Genomic DNA, 20,936 nt, shown 5'->3' with positions numbered 1-20,936 from the left:
GCCGGGTGAAAAATGAGCGCTAACATTGGGTTCTTCCTTCTTCCTCTTGCTCCTCTGCCTCAGGATTCCATCATATGATCAAAGCTGTACGGCCTCACTGTTCGCCAAAGAAGACGACAGCAATGTGCATGGAACTTTTGCTCCACTGGACTGCACAGTTACATAAAATAACATAAACTCCAGCACAAATAAGTTTGTTGCCCCACATTTTCAGTGCTGCAACACGCTTTGAAGACGTGGTTTGATCTGTTGACTCATCCTCTACTGGGAGCTAAACAGGAAAGTGAGTGTCCATTACATATCAAGGCGGGAGGCTCATCTCAGCATAAAGCTGAGAGACAAACAGCTACAGCACGACAACGGGAACTCGCTGTTCCTGGCCAAAGATCCCAGTCGCTAATCTTGCACAAATGCTTTTTTTTTTTTTTTGGTCCTAATTCTTACCAGAAGCTGTTTTAAAGCAAATAATCTGTTAAAAAGAGGTGATGCAGCGTTTGGAGGTCACGGCCATTTCACATGTCTCTGTGAGAGCTGGTTGCTAGAGCTTCCCGTTTGATGGACATAAAAATGAACTCCTTATCTTGGCAGGAAAACAAATGCACCTTGTCAATGATGTCAACGCGTCCAGGAGGGAACAATCATGGGTAAAATCCCTTATTAGGCCTTTGGTAAAGTCTTTAGTCGCCCCAGAGCCCCCAGCTGACTGATGACGGACCTGAAATTACCTCCAGACAAGTCAAATAGTTTCCCTAATGAAGGCCGGCTAATGAGGCGGAGAGCCATGCATGCATGCGATGTATCCATGCATCCCATCACCAGCACTGCAGGGAGCGGCCGGTTTACTCTTGTTTGTCTTGCTCAGAGTAATTGTACCTCTAATACTTTTCATTACCGTCACGATGTTCTCGTAGGATTTCAGGTCAAAGAGGCAGTTTTACTCAGCAGCTGAAACAATTTTGAGGGCTCCGCTCCCCTCACGTCCCCTCTTGTATCCCCACCGGATTCTGGATGAAGCGGAATTCTTCTGCGCTGTTTGTTCCCTGCGTGATTAAGAGCTCACTGGGGTTTGTTTCATCTGCTCTCCTTTCCAGATGGCAGCGATTTGAATCGGCGTGCAAAAGCTGTGATTGGCGCAGGTCACTCAAAACAAACTGGACTTCCAGCCCTTTATTCTGAAAATATCACACGGAGTCACACATCGCATCCTCGGCGCCTGCTCACCCCGTGAGAGGACACAGCAGCGAACGCAGGGAAGTTTTAGCCCATCCTTCACTTTTTCTTACTGTCATTTGATTCTTTAATCATGATTCTTTCAATCTCGTCATTTTTTTAAAATTTTCAGTCATGACCTCTTATGTCAGTTTGTGTTTACTGACTTCCGCTGTTTGATCTCTTAATTTTTTTGTTCGAAATCTCATTATTTTTTAATTATTTAACAATTGTACCGTAATGATCGTGTCTTTTTAACCTTATAATTAATTTTTTTTCAACTTTATTGATTTTTATGTAATAATTCTGATCTTTTAAAAACTTAAAGTTAGGATCTTTTATCTCATAATCTTGACATTGTATCCCTTTAATTTGGATTTTTCATGCCAAAATTAGGATTTAGCACAGGACTATTTTTTCCTGTCTTTTACTGGCAGAAATGACCTTCCATACCTTCTGCTTGAATTAAACGCATTTATTTTGTGATATTTTGCGCGTCTGGCAGGAGACAGCAGCGCCGGCATCCTCAAACACAAAGAGCCCGATTCAGAGGCCCCAGCAGCCGAATCCCTCACCCACACAGTCCAGAGGACACCCGAACTCTTCCAGCACAGCCTGGAGTCATTATGGAGCCATGTTTACTTACACAGCAGTAAAACATTCACGGGAAAGATAAGTCGTGAAAGGATCGGCTTGGCAAAAGAAAGACACCATGAGAGGAGAAGCGAACTCCCCTCCTCCCGCCGTCTCATCGGCTCTGATGTTTTATTTATCAAACCTAAGCAGGAATGATTCCCACAGTTTAGAACAATATTTAACAATTTCACCGGAGCATCTAAGGGGTCCACATGCCATGATGAGTCTAACGCCTGAGGAAAGAGCCCAGAGGCAGGCAGACAGACAGGCTCCAGCTCTGCGACCTGTAAACCCTCGCGTACGATGATGGAGGCAGTATTTCATCAACCAAAAATACACTGATGTGGGTATCACATGATGTGCCGGCTTTTAGAGTCTCTTAACGGCACTCCCAAGGTGCAAATGAGTGCAACTTGCAGGGTAAATGTACTCAGGATGGATGCCAAGGTCAAAAAACATTCAAGGCCCTGACAGAAAGCAAGCAGGAGCCTTCATATTCCTGCAAGAAGCTTTCGCTTGTCGTGAATGTGAAATGTATTTAGCTTCGCAGTACTTTGCACTTTGATAAAACACAACGCTTCAGGCCTTCAGGCGCCTGGCAGGGACCTACAGCATCGCAACGGGCAGCCCGTGCGAAAACTGCTGAGAGATCACTTACAGAAAAAATAGAAGCCATCCTTAAAAAAAAAAGAGATGGGGAATCAAATCAAAGGGGAAAAAAAACCCCACAATAAATGTGAAATTTCAAAGGTAAAACAGAAAACGCAACCGCAAAGCAGAGATCGCAACAGAACCTGCTACCAAAGAGTTTGGTCATCACTTTGTAAGAAGCATTTTGACTTAACATGCAGGAAAAGTTCTTTTATTTGATTTGCACGTTGTCATATTTATTGGCGTGCACTTCATGGCCTCCGTACAACCCCAAAACGCATGAGGACATGAAATAACTTTAAGATGCAGCTTTACCTAAAAAAATCCAGCTAATACGTCATCATCCTTGAATATTATAAACTTATCAAACATATTAACATACAGGACTCAATGCTTCATCAATTCAAGCAATTTTGTTCTAGTTTAAAGGACTAAATTAGTCTTTATTGAGCCAATTAAAGATTTCACGTCAGTCATGAAGTGTACATAATATGGGTTGAGCACACACTGCCCCCTGCTGGCCACAAAAATAAAACCACAAACAGCACAACTGCATGAGTCATGCATGCTTTTTTTTTTTTTTTTTTTAATTTGTCAATGCATTATTATTGTACAAAAGGTCCGTAGAGATCAAATGTTTAAGTACTTACATCATAAAGTTTAGGAGACAAAAACAGAACATGAGGAAAACTTCCTCATCACAGTATTTTTATTCTAAAATTGAATTACAGCTAAGGCAGTGTTTTATTAAAACTCTTGACATACAGTAGTACTTCATAGAAAAGAGGCTCCATTCATTTTTCCATGAGATGAAGCTTCAGTGCGCTTTCAATGTCAGTAGCAGTAATACTCCTAATACACGAAAATACTCTCTCACGTACAAATGTAAAGTTTTGACTTCAAATAACCACGTCAGTGCTGGTTCTCAACCTTTTTTCTGACTCCGAGTGTGAACACAGTCAAACTGAGCAGCGGTTAACTGAAATGCGTGATACCAACATTGGCCTAACAGTTTATTTTACTGCGGCGGGATTCTTCGCCGTCTTTGATAACTTTTTGGCTTGTCCTGATTTCTCCGTCTTCCCACCCTTCACGGGGTCCTTCTTCACCTCCCCCTCCTCGTCGGTCGCAACCCCCTCGTTCTCTGGCTTGTCGGCGACCTTCTTCAGCTTGACTCTTCCCTTAATGGGGGCCGAGAAAGTAAGCGAGGACTTGATGAAGTCCAGAGGGAAGATGCCCACATCTCCATCGAAGCGGTTCTTGGTCACCTGCAGGCTCCTGCGGCCGGGACAGGTGACCAGTTTCTTCTCCTGCAGAATGAGGACATTGTCTGCTTCCTGGCTGGCCTGAAAGGATGGAGGTCTCGGTTACTGAAAGTCCTCAGTACTAAGACAACACCCCAGACTGAGCATTCATTTCAGAAAACAAAATCAGTTGTGATACTTTATGAAAAACCTCTTTTCACATCTCAAAGAGGAAAAACTTCATTGCATCAGCAGCAAGTGTTGGTTTCAATCAGCTGTGCAAGAACTACGTGGTCCCGCTAAACAGACGAATGAACTGCAGGGAGCACGTCTGTCAGAGGTTCACAGGCACACACGGCCCCGATCACGGCTCACCTTTGCTGACCCAAATATGGACGCCGTCTGCAGCTCGCGGTCATCCTCCTCTTTCCTGGGGTGAATGATCAGAGTGACGTGGCAGCTGGCGTTGGTGGCGAACTTCCGGAATGAACCGATAATGTGGTCCTGGACCGCAAACCTGGATGGCGCGCGCAAGTTTAATTATTGGATCCAAAAATGTAGGCTGGTACCAAAACCCACCGACAAGCACTTGACACCCTTCATGATTATGAATGAAGGTATTGACTCAAAGCCCACTCACTTGTCCACTTGCAGGCTCTCTTGTCCCATCATGAACTGCAGGTTGTCAATGATGACGTGGTTGATGTCATACAGGTAGACAGCATGCAGCATTGTGTCCAGCACGATCCTGGAGAGGTCAGAGGGGTCAGACTGGGCACCAACTCGCAAAACACTTCAAGGATTTAACTGACATCAATTAGGAAATGGTAAATGGACTCAATTTTATACAGCGCTTTTCTACCTTAGCGGCACTCAAAGCGCTTTACAGCGTCGTCTCATTCACCCGTTCACACACACACTCACACACTGATAGTGGAGGCTGCCATGCAAGGTGCCAACCTACTCATCAGGAGCAATTATGGGTTCAGTATCTTGCTCAAGGACACTTCGACATGGTCACCGGGGTCGAGGATCGAACCAGCGACCCTTTGGTTGCTAGACGACCACTCTACCCCTGAGCCATGCCGCCCAAATGATGTCATAATGTCCGGGTCAGAACGACTCAACTCGAGAGCAGTGGTCGCAAACCTGAACGTGTTGGCCATTGGTCCATATTTTAAGTAAGTGATATTTTGGAAATGAACTATGATGTAAAAATGCCTTCTTGTTTAAAAGGATACTTCACCCAAAAACCTTATTCTGCCTGTCAGTGACTCAGTCTGGCTTCTTGGTGACACGTTCAGCCTTGAAGCTGATGGAGAACGAGCACGGTGCGTGCAGCTGATCTCAAACCAGAGAAGATTTCGTTTCTGGCTTGACTCCAAAGCGTTTGTGGATTCCTGAGATTACAGCTGGATGAAGACAACTCAGTGTTGGAACAGACGGCGCTTTGAGAGTTCGTAAACGGACATTTTGAACAGTTTTGCCGTCTATTAGCTTCAAACTAAAAATGTCTGAGAGGAAAAAAAAAAAGAAGGAGGTCTTGAAAGGCAAATTACACTTTTTTGGATGAAGTATCGCTTTAAAATCAGCCAGCAGGATAAATTCAAGGAGGGAATCCAGCTGAACAACGGGTGTACTGACTTGACATTCTGCTGCCCGTGGAACGTCATGAAGTAGAGCGGGAGTTCTTCAAACTTGTCCGCCCAGAAGTCATACTGCTCCAGGTTGGTCTCAAGCCTCTGCATGGCAAACTGCGTCAGCATGATTTTAGCCAGACGGACATTGTTGATCTCAAAGCTTCCCCAGAGCGTGTTGACACCCTGCGTGCAGAGATCCAGCGCCATCTCGCTGATGAAGGTCGTCTTCCCGCTTCCGGTAGGACCTGGAAAAAAACAAACAAAAACGCAGTCTGAGATGTCTGAGTGTTCCCAGTGACTCGGACGGCCTCCACTACACTCACGGGCCCTGGGGCCACGGTACACAACTGACCAGGAGCTGCGGCCCACAACAGCTGACGGACAGATTTCAACCACCTGTAACTGTGACGTCATTCTTTTCTAGAGCTAAAATAATAAGCCGATTAATGACCAACTCTCCTGCTGATCAAGTAATCGTACGCGTGTTTTCTTGAAGAGGAAAATGTTAAAAAAGCATCAGATCCCAGCTTCCTGTCTGTGGATGTTTTCAAGTTCATTTCGATGGCTGACGCTAAGCTGAATTTCTGCTTCGTCATTCAGGAAAAAAAACATTCAAAAATGTCACCTTGGCGAAAACTGACCACCATTAATCACCGTTACCTCGACCAAACTAAATGATCCCTCAAGAGCATGAATGACACAGCAATCAGATTAATCGAAGTTATTGCTACCCACCAGCTGGACGCTAAGGAAGTTAGCATTTCCTTGGCTGTTTTTTTCTTTTCATTCTTCCCCACAGCAGTTAAAACACAATTTTGATGTATATGAGGATATCTGCTGAGGTCCAGAAAAACCACGTCTGATGATCCAGAGCATGACCGTCCTGAATGGTCACGTTCATCTCAGCTCTCTCAGGAATCATGTTGTGAGAGACAGGACTCTCTCTCAGCTCAGTGGTGCAGATTAAACAGTAAAACTGTGCGTCGCATGTCTGAACAATAATTCCTGACACGCTATCAGAGTTAGACGGTATTTGAGGCCGACTCCGTCTATAAACATTAGAAACTGAAAACAATGTTGTTTCATGAGTGAAATCAGTGCTTTCACCTGTGAAGACAGTCAGCTCCCCTTTGCGATGACCCTTCAGGATCCTGTTCAGTTCTGGAAACCTGACCCACTTCACCCCAGCCACCTGCTCGGTGTTCACCAGCTCCCCGTACACGTCCTCTCGGAGTTGCTTGAAGGACATGATGGACTTGTGGGCTGCCGGGATGGAGGCTTTGATGATAATACTTAAGTTCTTCCCCTGGGCCAGACCCTCGCTGGGACTGGGCCTGTAGTCTCCGGGCCGTACCAGCGAGCAACGTCGCAGTCCCAGCTTACGCGCAAAGATCTTGGATGCCTCCCAGGAGCGGATGTCGCCTCCCAGCCACAGCGTCACCCGTTTAAACTGCTCCAGGTAGGGCAGCAAGGTGGGCGGGAGGCAGCTGACTCCCCGGGGAAGAGCAACACTAGGGAGTCCTGTGGCCTGGCTCACAGCCAGCGTGTCCAACTCAGAACCGGTCAGAACCAGCTCAGAGTCCAGGCGACTCACCAGAGGGAGACCAAACAGGTTGTAGTAGGAGGTGGACCTTGGAACTATAGCTTCATTATAAAGAACTTTCTCAAAGTTTGTGCTTTGAGCTGAGAGGAGCTTCAACCCCTTCAACGAGGAGTCGGGTCCGCCGAACCAGGGGAAGACCAGACTCTTGGTGGGCCTGAAGACTCTCACACCAAACTTCCTGAGCGTGGCATTGGAGACCTTGGTGATCTGAAACAAATGATTGATAAATATTTTCATCCTCCGTGGAAATGAGTATGTGACATACACTTAAGAAGTACCGAACACAGATTATTTTCTTAACTCATATTTTGTCTTCACATTGTAAAGAAAAATTTCCATGACTTTTACAAAACTTCCAGCTTTTTATTTTCCCCAAAACCTCAACAGGCCCAGAAAATGGATCTTGTCCAATTCTGTGTTGTTTTCCAGGTTTTTTCATGGTTGTTTCAACCTTGTCTTGATATTGTAAAACCCTGTTTTACACTTCATTTAATCACTGGACAACCGTTAATGTACGATACGATCTGGAGCTTAAATAAAACCTGGATAGGAAGCACAAATACAAACGGATGGGAACAATAACACTTCTGTCTCTACACCAACTCGACGGCACCGATACCTGGAACATAGTTTTGATCAGCTGAGCCTCGGCATCGCTGAGGTCAGAGAAGGGAACGGAGCTGGACCAGATGCTCTGAACCTCCCTCAGGCCATGCTCCCTCTCCTCCTGCTCCTCTGCACTCTCTGGGTATCCCAAAAGCACATCGGGGCTTAGAAAGTCCTGCCCCTCCTTTTGCATAACCTCCAGGCAATCCTGGAGGTCCTCCCAGCTCCCTTCCACCTGGGTCTCCATACACAGGAACTGTCCGGTAATTTTGTCGATGAAGAGGGATAATCTGTCTTTCCTGGCGGAGGTTTTGATGAAGATACTTGGAGCGTGCAGGCAGCTGAAGCCATCGTGGAAAGGAATGTCTTTGGAACGCAGGTAATGTTTGATGTCAGTGACAGCGAGGGGACTCGCAGGGAACTCCACGGTGAACTTCTCATCCTTTTTATACGCCCTCGTCCCACCGTGTACCAGGAAGTAACCAGCCCCCCAAGGGGGCCTCTGATGGAGCCCCGGAGGGACAAGTCTCCGAGGGAAGGAAGACAAATGTCGTTGGAGAACATAACTCGGGACCACCACCCGAGGGAGCCAGGCGGTGCCCCTCAGCAGCAACCTCCTCCACATTAGTTACCTGTTCCACACATTCAACCTGCAACACAAGCCGTTCAATATCAGGAGACGTCTAAACAAGACGACAAATATGGGGGGGGGGGGGGGGCTTGCCAGAAAATGGCTAACATTTAGACAGCAAGAAGTTACAATTTATCTTAACAGACACAACGAGGTGAGCGTGTCAGCGTTATCTATGAATACGCTGAAACGAATCAAGAAAAACACATAACAATCCATTTACCCGCCGCCCTGTCCGTCCTCATGCTCTCCTCCACGCGCCCGCCTGCCGTAACCCGGGCTTTTGGTGCCTTTTCAAAATAAGTCCGTGTGAAACATAGACCGAGTACCGTGTCGTAAATTTAACGTAGCATTTTATACTTGGAAAACACAAAATACTTCAATTAATGTTTCTCAACATTAAAAAATATAATACATATTTTAATTTGTTGGTGTTAATATTATTAGTCTTTTTGTTTTTAAACTGCCGCTCCAACAATATGTTTCATTCGGAAATATATTAGCGACGGACTGTGCAGCGGAAACGCTACATGGATGTAGAACGTACTCGTCCATTTGCCCTCTACCAATGTTGCTGATGTTCTAACGCTTTTATAGGGTGTATTTCCTTCTAAAATATATTTATATATAGATTTATATTCTGCTGACGAACCGTTAACCGAGCAGTAAACGATGACGTCCAGAGGGACGCCGAGTCGCTTCCTGAAAAGCGTTCTACAGAACGGTGTGGGTCGGTACGTCTGCCAGCTGAAGCGGATCTCCATCATCTTCTCCAAAAACGCGCAGAGCTCGTTGGGAGTGAGGTAACAGCAGTAATACAGCGTGTTTTACAGCAGTGATGATCTAGTAACCTTACTGTGTTGTTTCATAATGATAGATTCGTTTAAAAGCTCGTTTGAAACAGCACCAAATCATAGGTTTGGTAACTCAAGACTTGTGCCGACACACCAGAGCTGATAGTTCATGCAATCACCAGGTGCAGCCCAACAAAAGGCAACATGATATTTAATAGATATGACAGCAGAAGCTGTTAACACCATCATCAGCACCGTTAAGACAAAAGTTCTCACTCTTTCAGCAAAACCTGCAATCCGAAACTACAAACATCAGGATCCAGAAGTGTTTGTTTACCAGCCAAAGCATGCAAGTTTACCACGAACATCCCGAGGTGTTTTTAGATTTAGAGCACAGGATAAATTAATATGGAACATTTTACACAGAATATGATTGGATCAGAACTCAACTGGGGTGAAAGAGTTTGACCTTAACATGGTACAGAAACATGGGAAGAAATGTTTCTAAAATTGGATACAAACTTTGTCAATATAAAGGGGTTGGTGCAGAGATGAAGGTGGGGGTCAAAATGAACTTTAAAATGAACAGTAGAGGGCAGCATTCCGCCGTAGTTGAGTTTAGTGTCCTGAACACAAAAAAGCAGGCTTAGTTGGCATGAGTTGTCTTGTGATTTGTATAAAATCCATGCAGGGGTGCAACAATTAAGTGGCCTATGTAATTAAATGTCGTGCTCTTCTTCTCCTGCAGGGAATTTATCGAGGAGGGGGTGGTGGATTACGCCAACAAGAACCCTGGAACGGTCGTCTACGTGTCCCCGCAGCCCTGCAGGATCCCCAAAATAGTTGCAGAATACTGTGAGTGCCCAAGGCTCTTTGTTCTTCCAGGTCACCTGATGAAACCTGGAGGTTTTTTTTTTAATTTCCATTATCACGTTTGACATCTACTGTTCTCTGTCCAGAAGACTTTAGTGAAAATGGGTTGATGACACAAAAGATGTCTTTTCTTATAACGAACATGAAGATTCACACATTTAAAAGAAGTCTACAAGTGATTGTGTTGTTTTCATGTTTTTTTTGTCTGCTTAACTATTGAGTTCAAATAACTACCTATTTGACATTATTTCACATTTTAAGATGTCTTAACAACACAACCATGCTTCAACCCCTAAAATCCACATGAAGGTTCAGGGTTGTCATGTCCTGGTAGAACCTGTAGGGGGCACTGTGGCACTGGCTCTGATTGAAGAAGGAGAATTTTAAACTCTACTGGGTTTTTATATGAATTAAATGGTACATTAAATAGTCTCTGCTGCAAACTTTTTGTTCCCGTGGCTCAAAATAAATGTCCTATTTTATCTCATAGCTCATGTTTAGTGATTTCCTGTTTTCTTTCCTGCAGTAAACGGCAACATAAGGGAAGAAATGATCACAAGCAAAACATCTGCACAGATTTCAGAGCTGCTGAACAAACTGACCAGTCAGTCAGGTCTGGAAGTCATCCGCATCCGTAAACCCTTCCACACAGACAACCCCAGCATCCAGGGACAGTGGCACCCGTTCACCAACCGCCCCCTGAGTATCACCCCCGTCAGACCCCCGAAACAAGGGAGTGCCGAGTAAAAACATCTGGGACATTACTGGTTTCACGTTCAAGGTGTTTAATTGAGTTAAACCTGTAGGTCGAGAAGATCCAGCCCACCTGCTCGTCCGGCTTCTGTCTCAGAATTTAACCAACGGCTGGCTCTGCACGCCACGCTAGACAAACACACCAGAGGCTTGTCAGCTGGCACGCTTACAAGCAGATAACTTCTTTTTTTTAATCTCAAGATGATGTGAAGATTCACTGCAGAGCTACTCAACAGACTTTGTATGTAATAAAAATATTTTTGTGTGTGCGCAAATGCCGGCGTCTGTGTTTAAATTTAGATTTCCTTGTGTCTGAACTTGTCAGGAGGAGGAGGAGCAACAAAGGGATCGCTGCGCCATGCTGACGCTGCACTTAAAAGAAGCAAAGACGACAGTCAGTTGTAGACTTTTTATTTATTTTTTGACACAGGGAATGTACATGTTTTTACAGTAGTAATACTGATGATGGTTTCTAACATGGCCCAGAGCGTAAACGCACGTGACAGATGCTTGTGTGATAGCTGCAGGGACGACTTCCGACCTTCAACAGCAGGCCGTCCTCTGGATCAGCGGCAGCTGGAAACGAAGGTGGCGCTCCAGACGGCGCAGGTGCAGATTCAACAAGGCGGATGTTGGCAGAGCGTTTACTGCTGTCTTGGCCGTTCACATGCCTAATTTGTAATTTGTGACCATGAGGAGCTTGCTGGTGGATAACCAAACATTAGCCAACGGACTAGGAAGTGAAAGGTGCCTCAGGAAGGATGTCTGCGGCCTGTAGATGGATGGCTATGTGTCAGCCGACTTATAACTGGCTGCAGGAAACGCTTATCCGAAAATCTGCGCGAGTGTGCGGTGACGCTGAGCTGTGACTGGCGACGCCACGAATATTCGTCTAAATACATGAATTCAAGTACTGGAGCCAAGAACAGCCATGCTTGTGATGTCTTAATTGCTGCCAGCTCATATATTAATTAGTAACCAATTCATGTGCTCTTGATAACAGCGGAATTTAGCTTGAGAAAAAAAAAAGGTGATTACCGAGCCTTCAGACTGTGATACAGTCGAGGCCGAACAGGATGGAACTGAATTTGAGGTGTCACAACATGGCCATCGTTAAGGCGATAGAAGCAGTAGTACGTATACACCAATGATGCAGAGAAATGACTGGTCCAAGTTATTCAGAATGTCCCTCTTAGAAAAACAAGAGGTGGCTTTCTGGAGATGAATTGAGGCATCATTGCAGCAAGCTTTATCGTCTCACTTGCGATCGTGAAATAATGTCATTAAGAAAATGAATTACATGCACGGCCGTGTTTGGCTTCCATACTTCAAAGAGAAAAGTTGCATCTCTGTCACCAAATTTAACAACACTCGGGAGGAGATGACCTGCTCTAACAGACGAGGCGTTGCGTTACGGCACGTCACCGGCTGATGAAAATGTTTTTTTGAAATACAGCCGCGTCGTTCCACTTCCTGCGTTTCCATTCATGTATGGCACCAATTATCAGGGCCGACGTACTCATCACCCTCGCGCTCCCTGATGGGACGGCGCACAGCTTGACCCACACAAGCGCATTAAAGGCTCTAAATAAAGATGCTGTTGCTAAGTTACAGCCTCAATTGCTGCTGAGAAAATGGTTATTTTATCCCCCACTAAAACTACCATTTCTGCTGTCACAGTCATATAAGATGTATGTAAATGAATGTGTGGCCGCGTGGAGAACTGTGGCCCTGCAACTCGCCGCAAGCCAAAAAAAAAAAAAAAAAAAAAAAAGAAAGAAAAAGAATATCATGATGTGAATGTCATTTTTGCCTCGGATGAACATAATGCAGGGTTTTTAATCTGCATAAAGGCCAGAGGAGATGAAATGAACTGGAATAAATAAGACATGAGAGCAAGAGAGAGAGAGAGAGAGAGAGAGAGAGAGAGAGAGAGAGAGAGAGTTCTGTCAACAGCCCAGGTGGCTTCTAGAAGTGTCCATGTTACTTCAGCCAGTTGCACACCAGGGAAACCAGATTTGAGGTCAATAAAACACACAAATAATCCCACAGAAATGACGTGATAATGAGGTGCGGCGCTTCGGGGGGGGGGGGGGGTGTTAGTGCGTGCCAACAGTGCAAATTGTAAACACCACTTTCTTTGGCCTAAACCCGCATGAGTAGCTGACGTCTATATTAATACGCTGAATCTTGACTAAGTGACGGAACAGGGCGTGGTAGTGATATTCTGAAAAAGCGAGTGTGTCCCTGTGAGTTTGGGTGTAAAATGGAACAGAGTGCTGTTAGCCAACATGCTAGCTTTAGCACAGAATACCGTAAAGTGCAGAGCCATTTTTGTAAACAAACAATCCTTTAGTGAGAATAAAAGAGCCGCAGCGATTGTCGTGACGGATACGAAGCTTGTGGGATTCTCCACCATGTGACGATGAGGGGAAATATACAAAGTTTTATATAATACACAGTTAAATATAATATCACATTCAACTTATAAAAACTTGTAATCATGTTACACAGAACCGATGGAAGCAAAGAAAGGCCACGCTTGTCCTGACTTGTTTAAGGCCCTTATCTCAAGATATCAAGTAAATTATTTTACAAGCTCATGATGACAGAAGCTGAAAACAGACATTTCAACTGAGATGAGAAAACAGCTTTTTGTTTTCCTGAGATAATGAGCTGAATTTGCCACAACTTTTCATCGCAAGAAAATGAGCTGCGATTGTAATTTGATTTGAAAAAAAAAAAACAAAAACATTTATATTTTATATATTTCAATTTTTTTTCATATAGATACGTATTTTCTCTGTTGTCGATGTTGTTTTTCGAGTAGCAGATTTGGGGTTTCTCCCTCACTTGCACATGACTTATTTCTATTTCCTTTTTTTTTTTCCATCCGCCCATTTTTCTCTTGTTTTGTATGTGTAAAGACACAAACTAAACTGAACCAAGGTTGTTTATCTAAGATTATGCTGGAATAACTTGTGATCTTGAGATAAAGGCATTAAAAGTAAGTGACTACAAACATGGCCATTCTAACCTTCCACACGACATAACTAAGCTTTTTTTTGTTGCTGCAATAACTATGAATCATTACGTCAGGAGAAAACGAGCGTCGTATTCTCGAGATAATGAGGTTAACGTATAATACCGAGAAAAACAAGCTCGGTTATCTTGAAATAACAGCGTAATAAACTTATCTCAGGATAAAGGCATGGAAAAAGATAATTACAAGCTCGACCATTCTCGGCTTCAGTACAATAAAATGTTACCCAACACGAAAACTCAGATTTCAATGAAATTAAATACTCACATGAAGCACATTTATAAATTACCCTTCACTCTGTCTGACTCTCAACCCTGATCCACCCGTCTGACACAGTGAGATTTATAGTAGAGATGTCTGCCTCCCTGAAAACTCAGGAGACTCCATGACATGAGTGAGTGTGTACACAGAGTAACGGATGATGCTGCCCTGCAACACAAACAAAAGAGGAGGGTGACACAGCACAGATAAATACGAGTATGGAAAGAAGGGGGGGGGGGGGAGGCCTAAAAGACTAACAACTGCAACACTTCCAGATGTGCTGGCATCTGTTCCATGTGTGGCCAACCGGAAGGCACAGGTCAAGTCAAACGGTGAGGCAAGGTCACGGAAGGAGTGAGCGGCGCGGATCAAAACACTTACGTAAGATATATCAGAATTAAAGAGGTCTTTTTTTTTTTGGCCAAAGTGAAAAAAGAGGTCCAAAACCTTTGGTATTGACTTAGTGGCATCTGAAATATATAAAAGGAGATCATCTGCATATAATGAGATTTTTATGTTGATGATTCGGCTCCAATAATTCCCTCTCAAAGACTTGGCCAATAGCTTGAAGGCCACCATGAATATGGTAAACAATCCTCTTCCAGGCATTCGGGCCTAATCGGACACTCTGGGCCCTTTGGCTCATTCCAGTTGCTGGCAAGGTGAAATAACGATGAGAGTTTGACTTGGGTTTAATGTTTGCCATATAAACGGGACCTGCAGCTGAGTTGACGCAGCCGCATTCAGCCGAGTCATGGCTGTCATTAAAGGCCAAAAACATCTAAAAAAAACCCATCTCTAATTGTACAATTAAATGTCTGTTTTTGATTAGAGACGGACAGAAGATCAGGAATATTGGAATTGGGTGCTGATACTGACTTCACTCACAGACCGGAGACGGTTATGTTGCTGCTAATCCACGCATGGATCCAGATTCTTTTCCATCGTACCAGATCATGAATGATTCTGCAGAAAAATACACATCATCCAACCGAGCGTGCAATTCAAATGAATTTCTTTTGAATTCATTTGAATTAAATGCTTTTGTGTTCACCTCTTGAGAAGTGTTTTGTGTAAACTTAAAGTGTCAATAATAACACCAAAAAAGTGACATTCAAGAAAAAAAAAAACAAGCTCTGGTATCAGACTCACTACCCGTGTTGATATCAACAGGCAGCATGAGAGAAGATACAAAGGGCCAGCAAGGGAATGAGATCAGTCAGCAGCAGGACATCTCCAGGACTATTGGGTGGATCTGGATGAAATTTGGTGGAAATATTACAAGGAACAAGTGATCAACTTCAAGAGATCTGGATCAAATTGTAGATCCTGGATCCTGGAGATTGTTCTAGACCACTGACAGGACGTAACTACTTCATTAGCCCAATTTCAGGACACGTCATTGACAAATTGCTTTAGTCCAGATGTTCAAATGGCTGAAAGAAGAGGATGTTCCAGCTTCCAGAAATCTGGATTTTATTTTGGATCTGGGAGTTCAGTGAGCCGATGTTCATGTCCAGTGTTCACATCGGCTCCGAGGCTGAAGCGTGCAATCTGAGCGCTCTCTAGTTCTTTCCAGACTCATTGTCAGTAAGGAGACCCTGCCCTTGCTCCTCTTAATAAAAGCAAAAATGAAGTTTAGCATGAAGTCTTTGAGAATTTGCCAGGTTGAAAAAAAAAAATTCAAGCGGAAGTGGGACATGTCAGAGAATTTCTTTAAAAAAAAATTTGGCGGCCGACCATCTGTCCAGGACATCTACCAGCCTCCCTAAAGTGCACTGCTGTGTCTGTGTCTACTGAGGAGGACGGAAGGTTTAACAAAGCAGATGAGAAGATGAAAGACGAGTGTCTCCTGCCAGCTTGTCCTCTCGTATCGTCATCTGTTTGCTGCATGAGTAACCAGGACACGCGGGTCAAATGTTTTCTGTCTGCTTTCACCTGCAGAGACGACAGCGTAAACAGACACGAGGCCGTCGTCCCCTCTTTGGTGGAGACGAGCCAAGAACTGCTGTCAGATGACAGCTGCGGATCACCGGAGAGATGACCCGCTGCAACAAGAGCTGATTCCACACTTCGCTACAAAGACCTTCTTTATTACCTCTTGCCGTGACATGTTCGGACTACTCGGAGGTTCATTTCTGTCACTTCTATCTCAGTATTACATGTACTATTAAACCACGGCTCTGTTCACCTTGTGTTGTGAAAGCTCTGCAGTTGCTGCTGTTTTGGCACAGCTCTGATGTCAGGTGAACAAGCTTTTCAGTGTGAAGGTCTCTGCCAAGGACAAGCCAGCATATTTCATTCAGGTTTTGTTTTTTTGTTGTCATGCCCATTTCTAACGCAAATTTTAAATAACGGTTGTGATTAAATTAATTTCCCAGAATGAAGCAAAATCCTCAAGACTATAAGGAGCTATTTTCCAAAAATAGGGTTCAAGCCTGACAAAGACAAGCTTTAGACTTTATATCAAATATAAGCAATTCGGCCTCCAGGTGTCTGAAGCCGGTCTGTGGCCTTCAGTGAATCTGACCACAAACTGGCTGCTACTCTGCTGAACGAAGCGGCTGCATTCTCACATAAATGCTAAAAAACATCTGACAGATAGAAAAATAGAAAGTCCTGACAGTTTTGGAGTTTGCTACAGGTGCTTCCACTGACACCGACACAACACAACCAACAGCTGCATCAGTGCTTTCATTATTGCTATTTACACGAGAAAAGAGTGGTTGGAATGAGATGAAGGAATTTGCTTCAAGCTCCTGCTCTCACGCAACGCAACGGATGAATTTTCAAGTCATAACTTTTGTCTTTTGAGGGCATTTTCAGTTGTGCGTGAGCTATCCCTTAAAAGTCAAGAAACGTCGACTCACTGTGTTCTAGACACTTCTGGACACTGGCCGTCTCACAGGACATCAGCGTGCGATGACACGACCCTGATGATCTTGGGGGCTTACGAGGAAACCAAATTTTGACACATTTTGAGCAAATCTTTTGGGGGAAATTTAGTAAACACTGTGTCTGGATTACTGGGAGCTGTCACAGCAATGTTCCTCTCAGATTAATCTGGGAAAAGCGTCTCTGTAAATGTGTGCAACTCTTCAAAATCCCACCCCACTTTTCTTTTTAGGTGCACGTTGGGAACCCCAGCTGATTTCTCATGAACGACCAGCTATGTTAAGTAGCGACTGGTCGGAACTGAAAGAGGCAGGAACACCGATGACACCTGCAAGTATTTACTTTCGGATTTACATGAAAACGTCAGGAGTCCTGAACACTGTGAGTCTACGTGAAGTCCACAGAAACAGCAATTTGAGGATGCAGCCATGGACTCGTGTTGTGTTCACACCAAACCAAAGCCACGAGATGACGCGTGAAAGTCAAAAGACACGGATTCACCAGCAAGTCCTCATGTCCCCAAACACCATGGAGCAATTTTCAATGAGGCTGCAAATGCATGCTGAAATTACTGTTAAAATGCACATTAACAGTAGTACAACAGCAGTATTTCTGTCTTCTTTCGGAACAGAATACTCGCTGGTTCGCATACTTGTGGTGTGACTGAACACAAAGTAATCGTGCAAACAAACTCCAGATGATGCAAAAATTCTTTTTGGTGTTAACACAACATGAGGCTAAATCGTCTGATTCCTCATGAAACAAACCATCAGCGGCAGCCTGATAAAGTTTTACCTGTGAAAAGAAGCTCACAACTTGTATGAAAAGTTTCTAACAATGCCGAAGCATAATCCTCCTTTCAGCTCGTCCATCCGCTAATATGCCAAAACTTGTTTCGATAAAATATGGAGGAATACATGGCGTCCTTTTTTAAGAAAAAAAAAAAAGTCATGATAAGTCTTAAAAGTAGTCCTTCAGGTAGATTAGCGCGGAGACTGGAGGCTCAACACTGATGTCTCACACACACGCACACGCGGGGGGCAATGAGGGACAGTCTGGGACGTAGAAACTGTCCGGTTTGGACTGAGAAGCAATTTGTAAACTTAGCCATGTGTCGTTAAAGAGTGGGCTCTCCAAGGCAAGCGGAGGCCCCATCAGCGTTGTGAGAGGACTTAAAGTGGCGTTGGTGATACAGATTACGGTCCGAAGATAATGGATGTGTCAGAACTGGTCCAGACCAGGGAAACAGTCACCAGGGACAAACAGGAACAGCTTGAGTGGAAGGAAGGTCATGTGTTCCTGCATTCAGTCATTCCAGGCTCCATAGAGGGCTAAAATATTACATGGCACTAAAAACATTTTCAATCCTTCGACAGTCTCAAAAATACCTGATCGCCTTCTGGACATTGCTCAGTCAGTCATTTAAACCACTTTGCTTCCTTGACCTCCGTCTTTCACTGGCCACCAGGATATTTACACTGATGTAACATCATTAGGCTCCTTATTCGTTTTATAGTTATGAAAAATGTAATAGTGTAGTCAACGACCAAAGTTCTCGTGGGCCCACGTTTTGAAGAGCAATCTCTTGTTCTGTCCAGAAGTGAAATTCATGGGCCGTTTGTCACAGGAGGCTGCACATTTCAAGGGTAAAAATAAATAAGTGTGAGAGCGAATGAGCGGAGGGTCCTAGATGGAGCTCTCGTCAGGCTGGAGGTCTATCTGTGTGTGTTTCCTCTTCTCCAGGATCCTGTTGAGCTCCTCTGTGAAGGAGTGGTACAGCGGCGACATGCAATCAGGGTCTGCCTGCCTCAGTAGCACGTAGCTGTTCCCGTTCATCTTCCGCAGCACGCTAGGAAGAGTAGCCGACAACCCATTGGCATAGTCCATGTTGGGCAGGGGCGGTGGCATAGGAAGAGGTGGGGCAGGGGGCGGGGTTTTTGCTGGAGACATCTGGCCCTCACCTGGGACTATCTGGAGAAACCCGTCACTTAAGTCCCCGAATGTTGGAACTGAGATAGACCGGCGGCCGTTGCAGTGGCTGGAGATGGTTTTCAGCTCAAAATGAGAGCTCCTCTTTCTGTCGGAGGCCCCGAGAACCTGCAGCCCCTGCTGGGAGTATTTTCTGTCTTGAGAGGCCCGTCTGGTGCAGAAGCTCACATAAAGTAACACCACAGTCAACACCAAGCACAGCCCTCCCAGGAGAGCCACCAGGGAGATGTACACGGCCTCCATGTGTCGGTAGGTCTGGAACTCAGGCCCTGGAGGCAGCGGGGCGGGAGGGGAGGGTAGGGGCCGCTCCGTGGGGCTGCTGGTTGAGATAACAGTCGGGCTGGAAACCGTCGTGGGGATAGTTGTGGCAGTGGGCTCCACAGGGAAGTATGAATCTGTGTGCACTCTGACTGTGTATAAATAAACAAGGACAGACACGGCATTCTCCACAGCGAAGCAGCGGTAAGACCCGCTCTGTTGGGCACGAGCCCCGATTATGAGGAGGCCGTCTGTGCCGATACGGTAGCCCGAATTGAGGCCATATCCCTGGAGTTCTTTGCCATTTAGGGTCCAGCGTGGAGTTGCCAAGTTGGAGTGCAATTCACACTGGAGTAGCACATCATCACCCGCCATCACGGAACGCCTCCGATGGACCACTGAGGAGCAGACAAGAGTTATGAGAGCTAAAAACAGATGAAAGAAAAGTCAAGTGAGGTGGAGTGAGGAGGAACCAACCTGCAGTGGGACAGAGATGAATACAGATTGAGATGTCAAGCCACTACAAATTGAGGTGAGCAACCAATGCGGCTCCACATTTCAACATCAGTTTCCTTTACAAGTCTGTTTAAATATGGCAAGTCCTCTGCAATGCAGCCAGCAGCACCGCCATGACCTCCAGCAAGAGAGGAACTGCTCATAATGTGCTCGCTGGGACGTGGGGGATGGGACGGGTGAGGTGGGTGCACCTAATGAAATCCCTTAATAGCTACTAAATGCTTGAGTTTTCAGGCTGAGCACAGAGGATTAGGTGTTGGACTTGTTTCACCCCATAATCTGTGAGTGAGGAACTTATCTGACAGAATGGAAGGGAGGTACTGTAATATTTCTGAGTGTGTGTGTGTGTGTGTGTGTGTGTGTGTGTGTGTGTGTGTGTGTGTGTGTGCGCGCACGCGCGTGTGTTTCAACACCTACCATTTCCTGAATTCTCCTTACAGCCTTTAGTCCCTGTCAGGATGTCCTGCGTAAGGTTTGACCTGAAACAAGGTAACATGGTTCAAACGATCTGAAGGAAGAACTTCCCCTCCCAGCTTCACTCACGCTCCCTCGTTCCCACGCTCCCATCCACTTGTTGCCTCAAATCATACCTATTTCATTTCATATTTTATGTCAGTATTTTAGTATTAAAATTTGCTTCTCTCATACATTCCACTACTCAGTAGTTTTCTTTTTGGCACAGTTTCCATGTCACGTGAGCTTGGGACTCCAAATCAGCACCAGGTGTTAGCGCTGGACTGGAGATACAGGACACGCCTCTTGTTTATTGCCTCTTATATTCTATATGAATATTTTACTGCAAAATTAACTGTGTTTTTTTTATACTGCAAAATGCAGGGTATTCTTTTCTAACAGTCTCCATGTCATGTGACCTCGGGACTCCAAATCAGTACCAGGTATTAGAAACTAACTAGAAAGATGGGACAAACCCCTTTGTATTGAATTTGACTACTTTCTGTACTTTATATGAATATCCATCCATCCATCCATTTTCTTCCGCTTATCCTGTTAAGGGTCACGGGGGTGGGATGGGGGTGGAGCCTATCTCAGCTGCCTTCAGGTGAGAGGCGGGGTTCACCCTGGACAGGTCACCAGTCCATGGCAGGGCCAACACATAGAGACAGACAACCATTGGCTCTCCCAGCCACGCCTACGGTCAATTTAGAGTCTGGATTAACCTGGTCCCTCTTGATGTCTTTGGACTGTGGAGGAAGCTGGAGTACCAGAGAGAACCCAGCAGGAACAGGGAGAACATGGAGACTCCACTAACCACTGCACCACCACTTTATATGAATATTTCAATGAAAAATGAATCGCTTTTTTTTATAAACAGT

General features: G+C 44.9%; 3 protein-coding genes across 5 annotated transcripts in view; 1 reads left to right on the top strand and 2 right to left on the bottom strand.

Moving 5' to 3' along the window:
* Positions 1–2,884: 2,884 nt before the first annotated feature.
* Positions 2,885–8,550, bottom strand: twnk (twinkle mtDNA helicase). Its single transcript, XM_086196469.1, has 7 exons — positions 8,444–8,550; positions 7,603–8,239; positions 6,488–7,190; positions 5,385–5,625; positions 4,381–4,488; positions 4,116–4,257; positions 2,885–3,842 (listed from the first exon to the last, which is right to left on the bottom strand). The coding sequence occupies exons 2-7, from the start codon at positions 8,212–8,214 to the stop codon at positions 3,510–3,512; spliced, it is 2,139 nt and encodes a 712-aa protein (XP_086052595.1). The 5' UTR covers positions 8,215–8,239; positions 8,444–8,550; the 3' UTR covers positions 2,885–3,509.
* A 174-nt stretch (positions 8,551–8,724) lies between these two features.
* Positions 8,725–10,912, top strand: mrpl43 (mitochondrial ribosomal protein L43). Its single transcript, XM_086196470.1, has 3 exons — positions 8,725–9,023; positions 9,763–9,869; positions 10,414–10,912. Exons 1-3 carry the CDS (start codon positions 8,893–8,895, stop codon positions 10,632–10,634), a joined length of 459 nt encoding a protein of 152 aa, XP_086052596.1. The 5' UTR covers positions 8,725–8,892; the 3' UTR covers positions 10,635–10,912.
* Positions 10,869–20,936, bottom strand: part of sema4gb (sema domain, immunoglobulin domain (Ig), transmembrane domain (TM) and short cytoplasmic domain, (semaphorin) 4Gb) — a 39,110-nt gene continuing 29,042 nt past the window's right edge. For 2 of the 3 annotated variants that reach the window (XM_086196467.1, XM_086196468.1), the window contains exons 14-15: positions 20,020–20,081; positions 10,869–19,484 (exon numbers count right to left, since the gene is read on the bottom strand). In XM_086196467.1, coding sequence (XP_086052593.1) covers positions 18,526–19,484; positions 20,020–20,081 — 1,021 coding nt within the window. In that variant the 3' untranslated portion in view covers positions 10,869–18,525. The remainder of the gene's footprint in view (positions 19,485–20,019; positions 20,082–20,936) is intronic. The other variant, XR_015111683.1, reaches the window with a different exon arrangement.

Source organism: Aulostomus chinensis, chromosome 23 (genome assembly GCF_037954235.1).
Source record: "Aulostomus chinensis isolate RoL2024-O1b breed Wild chromosome 23, RoL_Achi_v1.0, whole genome shotgun sequence".
Classification (NCBI taxonomy): Eukaryota; Metazoa; Chordata; class Actinopteri; order Syngnathiformes; family Aulostomidae; genus Aulostomus; species Aulostomus chinensis.
This window is presented reverse-complemented; position numbering and strand designations above follow the sequence as displayed.